Raw genomic sequence first — 18793 nt, 5'->3', positions numbered from 1 at the left:
AGGAAGAGCAAGTGTTTGAGTCCATTCAAATGGGCTGAGAGCCCATTCAGCCCAGGGCTCTCCCACCTGCATGTTTTACAGGGCAGACTCGCTAATGGAGGTACACTGGGGGAACTGCTGGAAGCCAGAGCTGGGTACTTGTTGTTTTGCGTTTATTAAGCAGGTTCTCTGTTTCCCAGCAGGATGTGTGTAAAGACAAGGTTCAAAGATCTGCGCCCAACCTCCTCAAACAGAACTGACAGAGGCCATTGTCAATCACTGGACTGGTTTTTAATGGAGTGGGTTTTTTCTGGCCACAGAGAAGGTAAGAGGGACCATCAGGTAGGCAGAACCAGGGCAGGGATGAGGGGCCGTGTGTACCTGGACAGGGCTGAGGAACATGTGGATTTATAAAAGGGCCCCCCTTCCCCATGAATCATTGCAAAAATATTACTTTGTACACAAAATTAGATGTATAGTGAACTTTCCAGAACATAATATTCACATTATTGAAAACAGCAAGATTCATTTTTGAAAGAACACATGGCTAAAAATATAAATAGGGCATTCTAGGTCCTGGAAACCCAGAGAAATAGACACATTCATTCTCAGTAGCAGGAGCAGCTTGGAGGCTGGAGATGTTCACAGAGCCTTTGAGGTTCAAGGAGGGGGGGTCCAAAGTAATCCAGGCCCCCTGAGATGAAGTCCAATAGCGGCCTGAGCCTTTTCAAGTCTTTCAGATTTATAGCAGCGACTCCAGGAGGCTTGGGCAAGGTTTGGGGGACAGGAAAGCAGGGGTGGGGGACCTCTGAGGAAACAGGCTGGGCTCTCTTACTGCTGGGAGAAGTAAGGAAGGGCACCCTCTAGGAGACTGTTCCTAGGATGTTCCAGGCACGTGAGGAGTTTCCAGTTTCAGTGCCTGGTGGGGATGGGGATGTGTATTTGAAGAGCTCCTACCCTTTTGGAAAGAAGGCACCATGCACAAAACTCACTTATTGCAATAAAGGAGACAGGTACCTACCGAAGAGAGTGCTCTTTCCAGATTGTGGTGGTCCTACTATGTACGCATAAAACAGAGAAACTGAACTTGGCCACAGACCTTCTCTATTCCCCTACTCTTCCCCTCTTCTACCTTCTTGGTTCAACAGGGCTGGGGATGTTGAATCCTCAGTGCATCTCACTTGCCCATTTTTCATATATCCAGCCCTCCCCAGGGCTAAATCGCAAACCATCTCAGACTTCTGGGCTGGGATGCTGGTCCTAGGAGGCAGGGCGAAAGGTGGCTCCCCTCAGGGTGTTGCCAGGTGCATCTTAGAGCCCATCCAGGTGGGGCAACGGCTCCACCCTCAGCTGAGCTTTGAGCAGACTCCCAGTGCCTGTCGATAGGCCTCTGTCACCTCCTGGCAGTCCGTCAGGGAAAAGCAGCTTTCCCCCAGGGAGTCTTGCCTCCAGCGCCTCAGGCCTCTGCTCCCAGGGCCCTCGGAGGGGGGCTTCTCAAGCCCCGTGAGGTTGTCCACAGACACACAGCCTCGCAGCAGGGGCTCGGGGAGCCATTCAGGCAGGTCCAGCTGGTCAAAGGACTCAGAGGACAGGATGCTGTCCTCACTCACAGCCCCTGAGGGGCGGCCAGCCTGGGCCGGAGGGCAGGGCGAGGCCAGCTCGTTCAAGGAGCCGAAGGCAGTGGGGGCTGCGAGCTCCAGGGCTGTGCGGGTGAACCTGCCGTGGTGCTTGAGGATGCCCTTGCGGTGGAGGAGCAGCCCTGAGGCCTGGGGGGGCTTCTGCTCTACAGCGTCCCCGCTGATGAACACGTCCCCTGAATCCAAGAGCTCCCCCGACTCGCTGGGTTCAGGAGAGGAGTAGTAGCCGGATTCCCGCTGCCGAGAGTTCTTGAGGATGCCCTTCTTGGGGAGCAGAGGGGCAGCCTGCCCTGAGCTCCCAGGAGCTGGGCTGAGCTCAGAGTCCTCCCTTACCCACTCAGAGGAGGCAGAAACCTTCTTCTTCAGAATGCCTTTGGGCAGCTTGAGGTTGCCCTTGCTGGGACGAGGGGAGGTGTCCTCGGCAGGGTCCTCCTGCAGAGACTGGGCCATGTCATTCTCTCTGCGGGACTTCTTGAGCGAATGCTGGCGCTCCAGGCTGGGGGCCATGCTCCCACCTCCAGGCGTGTGCTGCTTGAAGAAGCTGCATACCTTGGCCCCATTCTCCAGGAGAGGGCGGGAGGACCGCCGGAGCCAGTCAGCCATGGAGGCCCGGCCAGAGTCACTGCCAGGGTGTCCTCCCTCAGGCAGAGCCTCCTGCTGCCCCACACTGGTGGTATATCCCCAGTTGACCCACCAGTGACTGGCCACATCCTCCAGGGTAGCCCGGCGTGTGGGGTTCACCATTAACAGCCACCGGATCAGGCCACAGGCATCTGAAAGACGAAGATAAGGGTCTTCAGAGCCCTGGCTGGTGTAGCTCAGTGGATTGAGTGCGGGCCTGGGAACCAAAGGATCAAGATTCGATTCCCAGTCAGGGCACATGCCTGGGTTGCAGGCCAGTTCCTGCCAGGGGCCAGTTCCCAGCAGGGGATGCACAAGAAGCAACCATACATTGATGTTTCTCTTCCTCTCTCCTTCCCTTCCCCTCTAAAGATAAATAAATAAAATATTTTTTAAAAAAGATAAGGGTCTTCGGATTGGCAGCCATGTGAGTGGGCCCCCACAGTCCCCTCTCACTGGCTACCCCCATCTGCACGAGGACACCACTCCCACCCAGGGCCCCGCACACGCCCCAGCCGGGCCAGCTCCCGGCCTCCAGATGTCCCAAATGGATTCTGCCAATTTCGTCTTCAGTACCATGTCCCCAGGACTCTGAGCCCTTCCCTAGCCTTATTGTATGTGCACGTGTATCCTTGTTCTCCTCAGAAATGCAACCCTCTGATGGTGTGGACTGTACTCAAGGATAAACCAAGGTTCTTACACCCTTCCTCTTGCCTACATTGTAGGTGAAAGGACAAAAAGATTTCTAAGGATGAGGGAAAAGCAGTAGAAAGTGAGACAACTGTAGCACAGAGGACCTAAGTTAGACCCTAGGAAGCACTTCCCAAATATAATAAAGCATGCCCATAAGCGAAGGAAGAGATGACCCCTCCTTTTTGGAGGTCGTAAACACTGGGGGCAGAGATGATGGCAGAAGGTGGGTGGAGGGTACTCATCTGCAGTGGGTCGTCCTGTTCACTTTACTGCCACTGTTTAACCCCTGCCTCAGGAATTAGCTCAGGACCCCTGGGCCTGGACGGGAACACCCGGACCTCTCACTCACCCGAGGGTTTAGGCGGCTCCCGGTAGGCCCCGCTGCTGATCTGCCTCACCAGCGTCTTGTGGTCCTGCCCATCAAAGGGCATGGCACCGTGCACCAGGACGTACAGGAGAACACCCAGGGACCAGCTGTCCACCTGAGGGAGGGGGTGGGGGTCAGCGAGGGTGCTGGCGGGGCTCTGGCCTCACTTCCGCACCGGAGGGGAAATGGGTGCACACTGGAGAACCCAGAGGCCAGTGCATCTGAGGGGCACATCCCTCTGAAATCCAGGGGCCAAGGAATGACGCTGTAGAAGTGACCAAGGCTCATGGGGAGAGGTGCTGTCATCGTCTCTCCTTGGCAGGGGCAGCCACAAACACAAGAGCAGTGAAGAGGTCATCCCTTCGGGATAGGAGCGGGTGGCAGGCTGGGTGCAGGGAAGGGCAACAGGAACCAGGAATGTGAGGGGCACAGGACTAAACCAGGGGCCAGGAGGTTTAAGTTCTCGCCCCAGTTTTGCCACTCCTAGCTAGAGACCTGGCAAGTGACTACTTTGGGAGGTGAGGGGGTGCGGGCTGAATTTTGTGCACTGAGAAAGAAAACAACTAGAAAACCGGCCCACCTATGTCACAGGAGCGGAAGCCACAGGAAACTGCAGAGGCAGGCTGGTGGTTGAGGGTGGACACTCACCTCTGGGCCCGTGTAGGGCTTCCCATTGACAATCTCAGGCGAGGCATACAGGGGGCTGCCGCAGAATGTCTGCAGGAACTTGCCTTGGTGGTAGAGGTTGGAGAGGCCAAAGTCGGCAATCTGCAGGAGCGGGTAAACACAGAAGGGGTCACGGCCAAGGCTTGGGTTATTATTCTGCAGCTTTCAGCCTGCCACCACAAGACACTGGGGAAACCCAGACCCCAGCAGGAGGAAAGGGTGCCTGTGACCCCCATTCACACTGGGCACTGTCAACACAGCTCAGGCCCTGGAAAAAAAAGGTCTCCAGAAACTGTGTCAGTGAGCACCTAGCCAGAGGCGCAGGGGCTCCAGGCCCTCACTGTCCCCCAGGGTCCTCTGTCCTGCTGTACTCCAACCCAGGCATGCACTCCCCTGTTCGTGCGCATCCTCCTGGTCCAGCAAGCTCACCTCCCCTGGGAAGCCCTCCATTGCCCTGAGATTTCCTCCTCCCACAGAACCCTGGTTTCCAGTGGCTTGCTGTAGCCCTTGCTTATTGGTTCTGTCTCCTCATATTGTCACATTACTATATTTCTGTGCTGACATCCTTCTGTCCCCATCCCTCCTGCAGCTCCTAGAATAGGTGTGACACATGAATGGGATTCCATGGGAAGGTGGACCAGATGGAGGGGGACAGTCAACATCTTACGCCGGTGGCACTGCCCTCAGAAGCATCCAGTCTTTGACTAACCACGCACGGCTGGGCTTCCCTTCCTAGCAAAGGGCTTGTCTATGCCCACTCCTGGGCAGGTGTATGGGGTCAGCCCAGCAGGGCTGAGAAGCAGTGGTGAGGACAAAACAGAATCACGGTCAGAGTTATAGCCCAGGAGAAGGCACCTTCTCCCAGACTCCCTGAGCCATCTAATACTGAGGCCTTGAGAGGAACCCAGTCCATCTCCTTGTTCCCCAGAGAGACCCCTTCCCCAGCTGCCCTCAGGGAGAGGCTGAGGCCGGTGCCCTGCTGCTCCTGATCTCTTCACCCCCAGCAGAGGGTCATGTGTGCCTAGGGTGGGGAGGGCCTCTTTATGGAACTCCGGCTCCTTCGTTTATGGTTTTATTGGCCTCTTATCAAGCAGATAGTTGAAGCCCATAATGAAGCAGGTGATTGGTGCAGACCGGAGAGTTCATGCCTGTCCAGGTTGTTTGTGTTTATTGGCTCTGCCTCCCCTCCCCCACACCACAGCATCAAAGAAAGCCCCACCCGATCCGGGAATTGGCTGGAAAAGGGGAATGAACTCGGCACCAGGGTGCCACAAAGCATGGGTCAGGGGCTACTGGAACAGGAACTATGTCCTGGGTTCAGGAGGGCTCTGGAGGGGGTCAGAGGGCAGAGTGCAGGGTCAGCCTGGCCATCTCCCCCTTCTGGCTCTGAGCCCTGAGTGTACCTATCAGTACACTGTGCCCTTCTCATGCCTAAACCTAACTGCAGAGGCACGGGAGGCCAGCAGCTGCAGGAAGACAGAGCTGGAATGCTTGGTCTTTGGGGAAACGTGCCAAAGGGCGATCTAATTGCAGCAGAGGAAAGTCTTCGTGTGTGTGCACGTGTGTGCATGTGTGTATGTGAGTGCATGCACACAGGCAGGAAGAACTCAGGCCAGGGCCCTCTCCCTGCCAGTGCCAAGGTTGTGAGCAAAAGAACCTAGACCTAGACTCCTAGACTCCTGTCAGCATTGTGATGTCAAGAGCACTGGGAGGGGAGCCAGGAGACCTTGCTTCTAGCCCATGTTCAGTCTCTCGCAGCCACAGAACCTTGTGCAAGTCATCCCTTAATTTGAGGCCTTGGTTTGCCATCCCTAAAATGGAGTGAATAAACATATACGTAGGATCTTTGCTGGACTCCTCCCAGAAACCCCTAGGGACTTAGAGGCACTTGGCTGGGGGCAGTTCGAAAAGGCTGAGGAGGAGCGGGACAGCTGCTGGAAACAGAAGTGGGGCCCACCTTGATATTTCCATTGGCATCTAGGAGGATGTTCTCCAGCTTGAGATCCCGGTGGACAATCCCGTTCTGAAAGAGGGAGGGAGGAGTGTCAGGGGAAGGTCACCAGGGAGGGAAGGGCATGAGGACCCAGTCTGCAGAGTAAGGCAAACAAGGGGGGCCAGGCACAAGTACACTGGGAGTGCCCGTCTTTGTTGGTACAAAGCACAACAAATCACAGGCCCTTCCACCCACAGCTGAGGGACTCAGGGCCAGAGACACCGGCGTTCCTAGGCTGTGAGTCCCAAATCGAGGGTTGCCTCTGCTTTGCCTCCCTGTGCGTGTTCCCTGGGTGAGCAAGTCGTGGACTCTCTAGGGCCCAAACTGGGGGCCCAAGGACCACCCCTCAGAACAGGACCAGGCAGGCGGGGCTCCCTACCTGATGGCAGTATTGCACGGCAGAGACGACCTGCCGGAAGAAGTGCCGGGCGTCCCGCTCGCTGAGCCGCTGCCGCTCACTGATGTAGTCATACAGGTCGCCACGGCCGGCGTACTCCATGACTATCACGATCTTGCTGCTGTTCTCGAACACTGGGGCAGAACGGGGAGAGGGGTGGGCGGGTGTTGGTGGAACATCAGGCCCTCCATAGTACATCATGCCCCTGGGGGCTGGGCCTCTCCTGGCCCTGGACCAGACACCTCCCTCTAGGGATGTTTGCTGATGGGGCGGGAAAAGGGCCTTTGAAGCTCTCAGCATCTTCCAACAGCAGCAAGTTAAGGCCAAGGGACCTAGCTCACCCTGGAAGCTCTGGCCTTTGAGGTTTCTCAAAACGACCCTGCAATTTCTCAGGAGGGTGGAGACGGCCCTGGATGGGAAGGAAAAGCCTGTCTGGTTCAGGATTTAGCGCCTTTTTGCTTCATGACCTACGGTAGATCTCTTCCAGTTCTGTCACTAAGGTCTGTCTCTTCTAGGCCTCATCACTTACTAGTTGGGTGACCTTGGCAAGTTATGCAACCAGTGTGCCTCAGTTTCCTCACTTGAAGAACGAGGAGGGATGACAATGCCAACCTCTTGGACCTGGGGTGAGAACTAAATACAAGACAGTGAAAACTCTGGTGCTGGCTGAGGAAGCTGGCAAGGAGCTGACATAAGCAGGCACTCAATAAATTGTACCCACTGTTACATTCATCACTGGCACCCTCATATACATAATAACATATAATGATGCCCATAAAATGCCTGCCTGGAGGATCAGAAGAGGGACAAAGCACATGCGGGGGCTTTGCACACGGTAAAGTACAATGGAGAACTGAGATACTCATCTGCCAACACCTCTGACTTCCCGCCCAGAGCATTGCCAGGGCCTTGTCCATAGAAGCGGTGAATACTTTGGAACCGAATGACTAGCTGGGCTCCTGTCAGCCAGCCTGCCCTGCCTGGCTCATCGGCCTGTGTAGGAGGAGCCTGCATGTCCCCCAGCCTTGTTCTGGCTCCAGTCCTCTGGAAAGGGAGGGAGTGACTGGGTCACCAAACTGGCCCGTCAGCTGAGTGTATGTCAGAACACGTACATCCATCCCTGACATCGCATCTCTGTGTCAAACAGGTCCTAGGAGTTTGGTTTGCTCAGCCAGCCCCAGAGCTACTGCCGTTTGGCCTGTGAGAGGGAGCTGAGAGAGGGAGCTGAGAGAGGTGGCTTCTCCAGGAGGTGTCCCAGCACCCGGGTGGTTGTATACATGGCCAGGGGGACTGAGCTTTTTCCCAGGGGAACAGGAGTGAGTGGCCCTGAGGTGGCCCAGTCCCCCACCGTATGCTTAGCTGTCCCTGTGGTTCTCCACATCGCTGCAGCCTTTGTGCCATGAAATGGGGGGTCAAGAGCCAGCACATTCTGGACAGCAGCTAGGTGAGAATTCGTTCCCCCACCCCCAGGCCATACCTCCTGAACACTGTGGCTGTGGCAGGATGGGGGTAGATCTGGGGTAACCCTGCATACACACAGTAACTTCGATAGCCCTGTATCTGCTGGAGCTGATGGTGAAGGACAAGCCCGAGCATCCTGAGCTTCAAAGCTCAGTTCTCAGACCTGGCTGGGCATATAGGTGTGGGACATGCACGCACGCATAATCACCAAGCTCAGTCTGGCTAAAACAATACCCCTGTCATCTGCCCACTCTTCCCTGGGGAAATACATAGAGATGCAAGTAGCTTTCTCAGCTACTTGCCCAGAGCCCTTGTGGGACAGGTTCTGGCCACAGGGCCATGTCAGTGGCTCTGCCCTTAGTCTTCCTATGAATAGAACCCAAGAGAGAAGACTTCTCTTATGTTATACTTCCCACCAAAAAATATTCGAAAACAGACAAAGCCATAAGCTCCCTTCCTTCTCTCTGGTGCTATTTCTTATTTCTCCCTCTAACTGACACTATGTGAAAGCTGGAAGCAGACAGGTATGTGCGGGAGGGCACCCCACCTTTCCCTGGTCACCTTCTCTTGCCCGCTTTGTTCTCTGGGTCACAGAGAACAGGGCAGTCAGAGTGGAAAGCCAGCGTTGATGTCAGAGCAAGAAAAGGCTGAGAAAGATAACAAGGAGAGGCAGAGGCCAGCCCCACGCAGGAATGATTCAGAGTACAGGGCAGACTCCAGGAGGCCTGGATCTTAGCACGCATGCACCGGAGACAGGTGCAGGTCTCTATGTTTCAGCCTCCCCTGTATTGCTGAGGATCTCATTGGGTTGGGGAGGTAGTGTTCAAGTTTGGAAAACCTAAAAATAACAACAAAAAGCCTACAATTTGCTCAGTTCCTCCTGTGAGCTGAGCACTCGGTGACATTTAATTTGACCTTTGCAACTATGCTGTGACGTAGGTAGGATTATCCCGTTTTACAAATGAGGAACTAAGGCCCACCCAGGGACTAAATTGAATAGTTGCCCAAGTCATACAGCTGAATTTCAAATCCAGCTTTTGTCCAACTCCAAAGCCTGCATTTCTTTCATTTCTTTGTATCACCTGTTCCGACTGCTCCTACACACACACACCCACTTGGGCCCAGAGTCAAACACACCGCCTCTGTACCTTCATGGATGGCAATGATGTGGGGGTGGTTGAGTGATGACATGATCTCAATTTCTCGCCGAATGTGCCTCAGATCTTGCTCATCTTTGATTTTGTCTTTCCGGATTGACTTGATGGCCACCTGGGAACAGAGAATGCTGGAGAGTGAGGGGAAAGGTCTGGCAGGTAAAGGTGTTCTGGAGGACACTCTCGAAGTCCTGGCTCTGGGTTGCCTGCAGCTGTTGCAGAGGCCAAGGCTGCACCCAGAGAAGCCACTCCATCCCGTACCAGGAAGGGTGGCAGAGAGGCCAAAGAGCACCTTCTCTGGAGAAGTTCTTACCCGGGTTAGGTGTAGTCCACACAGCAGGAAGGAGGAAGGACCAATGGCCTTATTCAGAGGCCACAGATGAGCAAGGGAGGTAACGACCCTTTGGAAGGCCGATGCTTTATGATTTACAAAGCGAGTTTACCATGCTACACCACGAGGACGAGGGTTTGCTCACCACTGGGTCCCTGCTGCCAAGCAGAGTGGCTGGCACAAGGCAGGCACTGGATAACCATGTGCCACTTTAGTACATTGATTGGCCCTGACAGCAGCCCTGGGAGGTAGGCAGAGAAATATCATCATTCCTATTTACAGGTGCAGAAACTGGTACCCAGAGAGGTCACATGACCTACTCAAAGTCATACTGCCACTAATTGGCACCAGCAAGGGTACACCTTGACCACATTATACTAAGTGACATAAGCCAGACACGCAAGACCAAAGGTTGTACAAGTCTACTTACATGAGGTGACTGGAGTAGGAAAATGCATGGGACAGAAAGGAGAAGTTACCGGGGAGGGAGGGGGAAAGGTGGGGGTGGCGGGGGGGCAGTTATTGTTTCATGGGTGCTCAGAGCTTCTGTTGGAGCGATGAAACAATTTGAGAAATGCACAGTGGTGACGGCTGCACAGCCCGGTGACTGTACTTAATGCACTTAATGAACTATAGCTTAAAATGATGAGTTTCATGTGACATATATTTTACCACAAAAAAAAATTTGTGGGGAAAAAAAAAAACCCCAGTCCCTTCAGTTCAGGTGAGGAAACTTCCTCTCCTGGCAACAAACAAAAACAACTAGACAGGCGCATAGATTTCCCTGGGCTCTGCTAGTCTGGTTGTACAGGTGAAAACACCATAAAAGGATTAACCCACCCAGCTGGTCTGCATGGCTCAGGAAGGGCAGAACGAAGCAAGAGGAAATGAAGAAACAGCTGCCGGGATGCCCTTGAATGAAGCTCTTGGAGGCTCAGGGGTCTCCTCTGCTCCTTCCATTCAGGGTCCAGGTGACGGAAAGGGGAGAATCACAGCAGTGCAGCGTGTGTGTGTGTGTGTGTGTGTGTGTGTGTGTGTGTGTGAGTGTGAGTGTGATGTGTACAGAAGACCTGGGATCTCCTCCAGGCTCTGTCACTGTGCCCACGGGCAAGTCCCACCCCCTCTCAGAGCCTCACTTTTGAGTGAGACAAACAGGACGAAGGATGTGTGAGGTGCTTTCCTGCCCTGAGTCTGGCAGATGAGCCCTGAAAATGCCAGGCCCTCAGAGGCCGCGTTGCTGGCACTGGGTGCTGGGAGGGGGTGTGTCTCGGGGTTGGTCAATTCCTGTCAAGTCTTGCCCAGGGACACCAGTGGTAAATACAAGACTTCCTCTTCTTTGGAGACAGGCAAGTTACGAAAAATCTGAGGGCCCAGCCTGGGGTAAACGGCTCCTCACTCAATTTCCCAGGAGGGTTTGCCTCCTCTAGAGGTCCAAAAGGAGAGAGAAAAAAGGAAAGCGCTTCTGGAAGGGAGGGCCCTGATTCCCCTTTCACAGAGGTCTGGAGGCAGACAATGGCTTCCTTCTCATAGGGACAGTGGACAAGAATGCGCAACAGCCATAATCCCATAAGGAGTCACTCACAGTGCCCAGGGCCTGGTCACCCTGGCAACAGGCCAGAGTTGGCGTGCCCTCTGCCCCATTCCTCCCCAGGAGCTGCCTCCGTGAAAGAGGGGAGGCCCAGCTCCCTGCCCTCCCTGAGCAGGGCAGGGAGGAGGACAATGGCAGCTGGGAGCGACTGTCGCCATGGAGCCTCTCCCAGGATGCTGCTGAGGCCCAGGCTGCTGCAGCAGGTGCTCTCTCCAGGCCCCGCCCCTTCTGCTCCAAACCACCCTCAGAACTGAGCAGAAAAGTCACAGATTCCGAATCAGACAGGGGGCAGGGATGGGAACAAAGGGGCTGGACTCCTCCTCCAACTCTGAGGCCGGAACCTGGAGTGTGGTTTCTGCATGTCTCTCTCTCCCCATTCTCCTTTTCTCTCCCTGAAGGCAAGAGTTTATGGACTAGTCCTTTTCTCTCTAAAATGTTTCATTTTAATAATCAGACAATGGATGAAGTACTATAAGCTCTTCAGATAAAGGGGCCATAAAAAACTATTAACAGAGAGTAAACCATCATATGTAAATTACAAATCTAGATAATAAAACAAAACTATCTGAGAGCTTAAGAGGTGCACATATACAAAAACTAAGCACATCTTGAACGTATAACTGTGTACTCACAAACACATACAACACTGAGAGACATCATCCTAGGCTTAGAAGGTAGAGCTCTAAAAAAGACAAGACCCAGAAGAAATGAGTTCCTCCCCCAAATAAAGGGGTCTGAGTGCTGGAAGGAGTCCCTGTATGGACAGATGGCATGCAAGTCAAACCTCTAGATCTATTTCTTTCAAATTTGGAAACCTAATCTACAATGAATAGTTCCATTATCCTGTGAGCTTCTGCTCTGGCCTCAGGGGCTTGATGGAAAGACCTGTGGTTGGCCACATGAGGTCCAGGGGAGCACGGCGGGGCTGGCACTTCCCAGGAAAGAAACAAGTTATGCCATCTGGCCTCCACCAGTACCTAAGCAGGTGACAGGCAAGAAGAGTGATGTGTCACTGCCCCGGTGACACCCTATCCCAGCCCCAGGAGACAGGCCCCTAGCAGCCTGCCGGCTGGCCTCTCAAACTAGATACAGTGAAAGCTCAGGCCTACACAGAGGTCAGCGCACAAGGGCACTCAACAATTGCTTACTGATGAACACAAATCACATAAGAAATATTTATTGGTTGTCAGTGGGTTGGCCCCTGACTGATTGGGCCTGTGCCCAGATGAGACTTCTTGCTTTTCTTCCTACGCAGGGTGGAGAGTCAGCCTCCGTTATAAGCATTACTTTTGAGGGATCTTTGTTCTCATCTGCAAGACACTTGAGCAATCATTCTCTAGGAAAAATAATACACTGACTAGAGCCAAGGAGGAGGGTAGCAACTGCTGAGTGGGTCACCCAGAGGCCAGGAGGCCCTTTGCCTAGAGCTAGTCCAGGTCCATCCAAGTGTCATTACTCATAGTGACCCTTTCTCTCCAAAGCACCCAAGTTTAGACAATGCATCACAGGGCCACCCTGCCTAGTGGGAACAGGGAACCCAGACACAACGAACATCTCAGTGCGAATGTGGACACCAGGTCCTTGGAGTGGGTGTCAAGAGCCCAAGCATCTCATCCTTGCTTGTCCCTATGGAACTATGCAACTTAAACAAGTCACTTAGACAATCTGGTTAATTGGTCTGGTTGGTTTTAATGTCCTCATCTGAAAAATGAAGGTCGTTTATTCTCCAAACATCTGCTGAACACCTACTATGTGCCTGGTGCTATGTTAGGTGCTAGGTATTTAGATAAAAATTGGGCAGTCCCTGCACCAAGGTCCTCAGTCCAGTGGGAGGACCAGCAATGGAATCACCCCAGGCCTGATGTGATGAATGTGACCGTTGAGGCCCTTGCCTGTCGGGGGCTCCAGGAGCACCGGAGAGAGCTTGCTTTGCCTGGAGGAGCAGGGACGGTCACCTCTCAGAGAAAACTTTGTTTTAGATCTTGAGGGATGAATGGGGTTTGCCCAGCCAAGCAGGATAAACTAGGGAGGGGCAAGAGGGGCATTCCAGGCAGAGAGAAATGTTGGAGCAAAGTCCAGAAAGAAAGGAGCCATTCAGAAATTTGCACATCAGGATCTCCAAGTGTCTTCAGAAATGGGTCACCTGCTACCATGCCAGGAAGGCGCTAGCCAAGGGTTGTTATAACGAGCTTGTTCAGAGGCCCCATGCTATATCTATGTTAACCCGCCTGAGCCCAATTCCTATGAATACTGGCCCAGTGGTTTTCTTGCCCCTGCAGCCCTGCACGTTGGAAAGGCAGCAGGGCTAATTCCCTACCCTATTTTGCAGATGGCAAACACTCAAGTCCGGAAAGGTGCACTGACTCTTCCAAGGTCCCCTGATACATCAAGACAGAGTCAGGATCCAAGGGGGAGGGGTGTGGCCTGAAGAAGCTGCCATCTCAGAAGACAAAAAAGATTCTTGCAGATGTCCCACCCTGCCTCCAGTGCCCTGCCTCTCCCTGCCCCCCGCCCCGAGAAGGGAGTGCCCCATACCCTGCTCTGGGCCAAGCTGTACAGTCCAAAAAGCCATCCATGTCCCACTCATACAACACGCTTGAGAGATGGGTGCTGGGGCTCAATTGGTTAAACACTCCTACTCTCCACCCACCACCAACAGACCCCCTGGATAGGGAGTGATCTGGATTCAGGAAAGGATGGCAGAAAGGTCTTAGAGAAACAAGACCTAAAGGTGCTGGTCCCAGGCCCTAGGAAAGAGGGTGTGAGCTGGGCATCCCGGTCACAGCTACTGCTAGGAGCTGGAGCCAAAGTCCTTCACTCCTCTCTGGCGTTTCAGGGAACAGCTGCCATCTAGGAGGCAGGGCAAGGAGGTGGAGGATGACCCATATAGATAAGAGGTCTGGCTGGGCTTGCCTCGGTGGGCAGAGTGGGGAATGATGAGCCTGGGGTGGGGGATCACCCTTCCACCAAGCCTGCCAGAGAACCAGGCAGGGAGAGGAATGGGCTCCAGGAATGAGGGAGTCTGAGCTGCTTCCCCTAAACTCCATGCTGTACTCACCCTCCCGTTCACTCTGCCAGGTTGCTGGGCAAGGCAATTCCCTGCCCAGCTCTCTTGTGTGGTTTGGCCAGAGTCCAAGGACAAGAGTTGCCTGCAGCCAGAGCCTCCCTCCCTGCTGCTGAGCAGGCAGGTGCAGGAGGAGCAGGGAGAGCAGTGTCACACAGAAGAGACCTTGGGCGGCTGGCCAGGTGGGAGCCCTTCTCTGGAGCAGGGGCTGAAGGAGAGAGTAGGACATCGAACAAAGCAGAGACCACAGTGGTCAGGCTTAGGGAAGCTAAGCACAATGCATTTTCTTGCTCAGGCCAGAACAGACCCCAGACGGATGCCTCCATGAGAGCGGGGCCTAGTCAGGGCGGCCTTGGCCTAGGATGACACTGTGTTAGCTACTGCGCTCAGCATTTTACATGTATTGGCTGATTTAACCCTCTGAGAATAGCACAAGGTAGGAGTGATTATAATCCCCACTTTACAGATGAGAAACAGATACAGAGAGGTCACATGAGCAACAGACACAGGATCTGAATGCCTGCGGGCTGACTCTGAGCTAGGCAGCCTTCCCGACAAGGTGAGAACCAGGAATGCAGTGTATGTAGTTCCCCCAGCCAGGGTCCCTCGACACAGGCAGTGCGTGAGGAGTTGGGGGTTGGGGGTTGACCCTCTGCACTGCTGAAGCTCTGAGAAGGTGGCTGCAGCTGACTGCTGGAATGACGAAGCGCAACAAGACAAGCCCGAGCTTAGCTGACGGCCAGCTCCCAGACCGAGACTCAGTCTTGGACACGCGGGACCTGGGGTGGTCAAATCAGGGGCCTATGTTGTAGATATGCCACTAACCAGACATGGGACAAGCCACATCCCTTCTCTGGGCCTCACTTCCCCATCTGTCAATGAAGGAATGGGACCATCTCAGTCATTTACAAATCCAAGCCATCTCATACGTAAGACAGGAGCACCCTGCAGAGGTCACCATCCACTTCCCGCCCCATGCTCCTCATGGAACCCCTTGGGGACAAGACTTCCGTGCAGATCACCCCAAAGCCTTTGGTGGATTCTAGCAGCAGGGGTTTTTCTCTTCGGGGGGAGGGGCAGTCAGGAAGCTGGGAGAGTCACAGGAGGAAATGTCATTTGGAAACCAGGCATGTACTTGGAGACTAGAAGATCCAGAGCAAATATTTGTTTTTCCTTTGATGTCCTCTGTGAGTAGCCATTAGTCTTGCCCACCTGCCCCTCCCTCTGGACAATCCCATCTAGCCCCTGATATTCTCATGTAGACAGGCTGGGAATGGGAGACGTTCTGGAAAAGCAGAGAGAATATGGGGATGGGAGTCACTCAGCAGGCCTCCCTCTGAATCTAGCCCCACCAACCATCTCAGTTCATCCTGAGCGGGGTTCTCGGGTGGCTCCCACATCCTTCTCTCCCACTGAAGTTCCTGAGGCACCAGGCTGATCTCCCTTCAGGGAGAACAGTGAAGAGGCAAGAGTGAGGGTGCAGAGGGGAAGAGGACTCCTTTCCAGAGCTGAGAAACCATTAGCACAGCAGGCAGCTGCTCTTCAAGGAGGAGGAAGACCCTGAGCAAGTTCCCAGCAGATGCACAGGCTGGTCTATGGGCTGGGCAGGTTCAGAACAGGTTTCATTCCCACTGCTCTTGTCTCCCTGCATATGATGAAAGGCATAAGGCCAGGCAGCACCTCCTGAATTCTGTATTCTGATAGAACAGGAGCTGGAATCCCTGCCTGCAGCTGCTGAGATTTGAAAACTGAAAGCTGGTTTATCTCATTCCAGAATCAATTGAGATCTCCCTCTCCCTCCCTCCCTCCCTCCCTCCCTCCCTCCCCCCCTCCCTCTCTTTCCTGCACACAGTGCCCTAGGTCAAGAGCCTGATGGGACCTCTAAACTTAAATCTCAGTTTCCCAGTTTCTGGGCCCTCCAGGCCCCCACAATCCAATCTGCCCCACCCCCACCCTACCCCAAGCAGCTATTTCCCAGCTAAGCCCCTGACAAAGCCTAGGCCCAGTAGTCTGAAGCCTGGAGCCTCACCAGGCCCTCACACTTTATAGAAAGAGAAAGGAAAAGAAAACCAGGAAGTACATAATTGCCCAATAGCTGTAACCTGGCAGCAGGCAACTGGGGACTCTGCCAGGCATTAGCAGGAAAAACATACTTGGTCCTATTGATGGGGACATAAATCCATCCCCTTTTGCCGGCATCCATTCTCCTTCACCGATCTCATGACCTGTTGAATTTCAAACCAGCTACTGGGTGCTGAAGCAAACAATCTGGGGAGGCAACTGCAGCCACAGGCGACAAGGCAAGCCATGGCCACACACACATGTGCGTGTGCATCCCCATGTCTCTTACCCAGACCCAATTGCACCTGGCCAAACAATGCCTAGACCTCCTGCCCCAAAAGGCTTGTTAAAATACTGATTAGCCCTGGCTGGTGAGGCTCAGTGGACTGAGTGCTGGCCTTTGAGCCGAAGTGTCAGTGGTTCAATTCCTGGTCAGGGCACATGCCTGGGTCACAGGCCAGGTCCCTGCGGGGGCGGGGATCGATATATCTCTTGCACATTGCTGTTTCTCTCCCTCTCTTTCTCCCTTCCTGTTTCTATACAAGTAAATAAATAAAAATAAAATCTCAATAAAATAAAAGAAAATACAGATTATTTGGTTCCATCCTAGACCTTCAGAATAAAATCCTTCTGGGGGAGGAGCCAGAGAACAGGTACGTTAAACAAACCCCACAGGTGGTTCCGAAGCACAGGAAACTCCAGTCTGAGAATCACTACTAACTAACTTTTGGCAAATTTGCCATCTCTTCAGGACTGGCCTTTCCAGATATAAAGATCAGTTCTTACTGGGGGTTCTTTATGTCAGGAAAAATCTACATTCACATTTGCATCTCATTCAGTCCTCATGGCAGCTTGTGAGGGAGGCTGTGTTTTCTGGGTTTTTGCAGAAAGGGAAACTGAGGGTACAGAGACAAATTAGCTGCTCAAGGTCCCACAGATTGCTGCTACTACTACATGCACACACCCCCAATTAAACCTTCCCAAAAGGCCTCAGACCAAGTGTTTTGGGGCATTGTGGACCTTGGGCCAGAGCCTGATTTCACATTTCCCAGGATAAAAAACCCATCATACCGAAACGTGGACTCACCCTAAAGACTGAAAGGACTTCAGTGTCCAACCCATCTCCACCCCGCCCCTGTGCAGATCTCCATAGAGTGCTGGGCTGCCACACTAACAGAACTGAGTTGAGAACTGGACACCTCATTCATTCATTCATTCATTCAAGCACACAGGCATTTACTAAACCACAGGCATCTACTTGGTTTACTATCAAGTGCTTTCTATTTTCTCTCCCTATTCTCCCATTTGGAAGTCTGTTCCAAGCGAAATCCTACTTAAGTTCCATCTTCTTTAGGGAGCCCTCTCATTCCAAGACAGAACGCTATTGGTCTCCTAGGCACCCGGCACCAACTGTCCGCCTCACTTATTGGCCATCATCACAAGCTGTTCGGTGTTGGGGTTCTCAGGTCCACGAACATTGTCTCCACAATCATGGACAGACATACCTGCAATAAATACCACCATCGCCCTCATCCCCCCGAATCCCGCAACTTCAGTTTGGTAAAGACTGAATGGGGCCACACTCCGGAGCAAGGCACTAGCTCACGGCCCAGCCCTGAACCTCCCGCCAGGCGGGCGCTGCGAGAGGGAGCCGGACTTACCAGGCGCCCCGAGCTCTCCCTCGCCTTCTTCACCTTGCCATAGGTGCCCTTGCCCAGGGTCTCCAGGAACTCGTAGCGGTGCCGCAGGTTGTGCTTGTGGTGGTGCCGCTTCACTGCCTGCTTCTTCATCAGTGGCTTGGGCGACTTGAGCCCGCCGGCCAGGGCGGCGGCGGCCGCCGCTGCGGGAGCCGGACCCGGAGCCGGACCCGGACCCAGACGCCGGGGTAAAGCCAGCGACTCCATGGCGAGGCGAGCGGGACCTGAGAGAGGGCTAAGTGGATTGAGTGGGGACCGGCTGCGGGGGTAAAGCTTGCCGGCACACGTCCCGCACCCTACACGGGAACCCACAGCCACTTCGAAGCGCTTGCCCAGGGACCGCATTCCAACTTCTTATAAATGCCCTGAGCCAGAGGCCCTGGCCACACCCTCCCGCGCCCATTGGTCCGCTTGCCGGCGGGGAGTGACTGGAGCCGCTCGCATTGGCTCGCCCAGGCCTCTGGCCGCCGCCTCCACGCGCGCGGCCAGGAAAGGTGTCAGCGGGGCTCCACCCACCCCAAACCCCCACACTCCAGGGACAAGCAGAGGGACTAAAGGACCAGTGGAGGCTGTTCGGTGGGTTGTCTGGAACCTTTGAGGGGCACTGGAGCTGCTCTTGCCTCTGAGTGGCGCTTGGTACTGGATAGTGCCACCTGTTGGCCTTCTATTTTGCTGTGCTCTCAGTGAGCAAGGGGCTATCTGAGGGTACCAGAAGTCACCAAAATATTTCTCCGTCCTGAGTAATTTGCTTTTCTCAAGCCAAAATCTACAAAGTCACTTCACCACTCCTTTAAGACCATAGGGAAAAAGGAGACGACACAGGATGGAGGTATCCTAACCAGGGATCACCCTCTCCGGCTGACTGGGAGGGCTGGCGGGTAGAGAGCTGTCCTAGGGTTCCAAGTCCATCTGTCTTCAGTTAAATCGACCTTAATTGATTCCAGAAATGCGGCTCTGGAAAGTTCTTACCTCTTCATCAGAGAAGACTTCTAGGGTTGAGTGGGTCCCTAAGAAGTGGTGGGATTTATAAGTGTCCAAAGGAAGCGGAGAGAACCAAAAGGAAACATTCATTCATTAAAAAATA

General features: G+C 53.8%; 1 protein-coding gene across 1 annotated transcript; it reads right to left on the bottom strand.

The window, feature by feature from the left end:
* Positions 1 to 248: 248 nt before the first annotated feature.
* On the bottom strand, positions 249 to 18040 carry NUAK2 (NUAK family kinase 2). The gene is made up of 7 exons (XM_037067120.1): positions 17674 to 18040; positions 8963 to 9083; positions 6336 to 6487; positions 5921 to 5986; positions 3946 to 4065; positions 3280 to 3412; positions 249 to 2389 (listed from the first exon to the last, which is right to left on the bottom strand). The coding sequence occupies exons 1-7, from the start codon at positions 17914 to 17916 to the stop codon at positions 1326 to 1328; spliced, it is 1899 nt and encodes a 632-aa protein (XP_036923015.1). The 5' UTR covers positions 17917 to 18040; the 3' UTR covers positions 249 to 1325.
* Positions 18041 to 18793: the final 753 nt, after the last annotated feature.

This window comes from Sturnira hondurensis, unplaced genomic scaffold, assembly GCF_014824575.4.
Source record: "Sturnira hondurensis isolate 20B ecotype Veracruz unplaced genomic scaffold, ASM1482457v3 Scaffold0017082, whole genome shotgun sequence".
Classification (NCBI taxonomy): domain Eukaryota; kingdom Metazoa; phylum Chordata; class Mammalia; order Chiroptera; family Phyllostomidae; genus Sturnira; species Sturnira hondurensis.
This window is presented reverse-complemented; position numbering and strand designations above follow the sequence as displayed.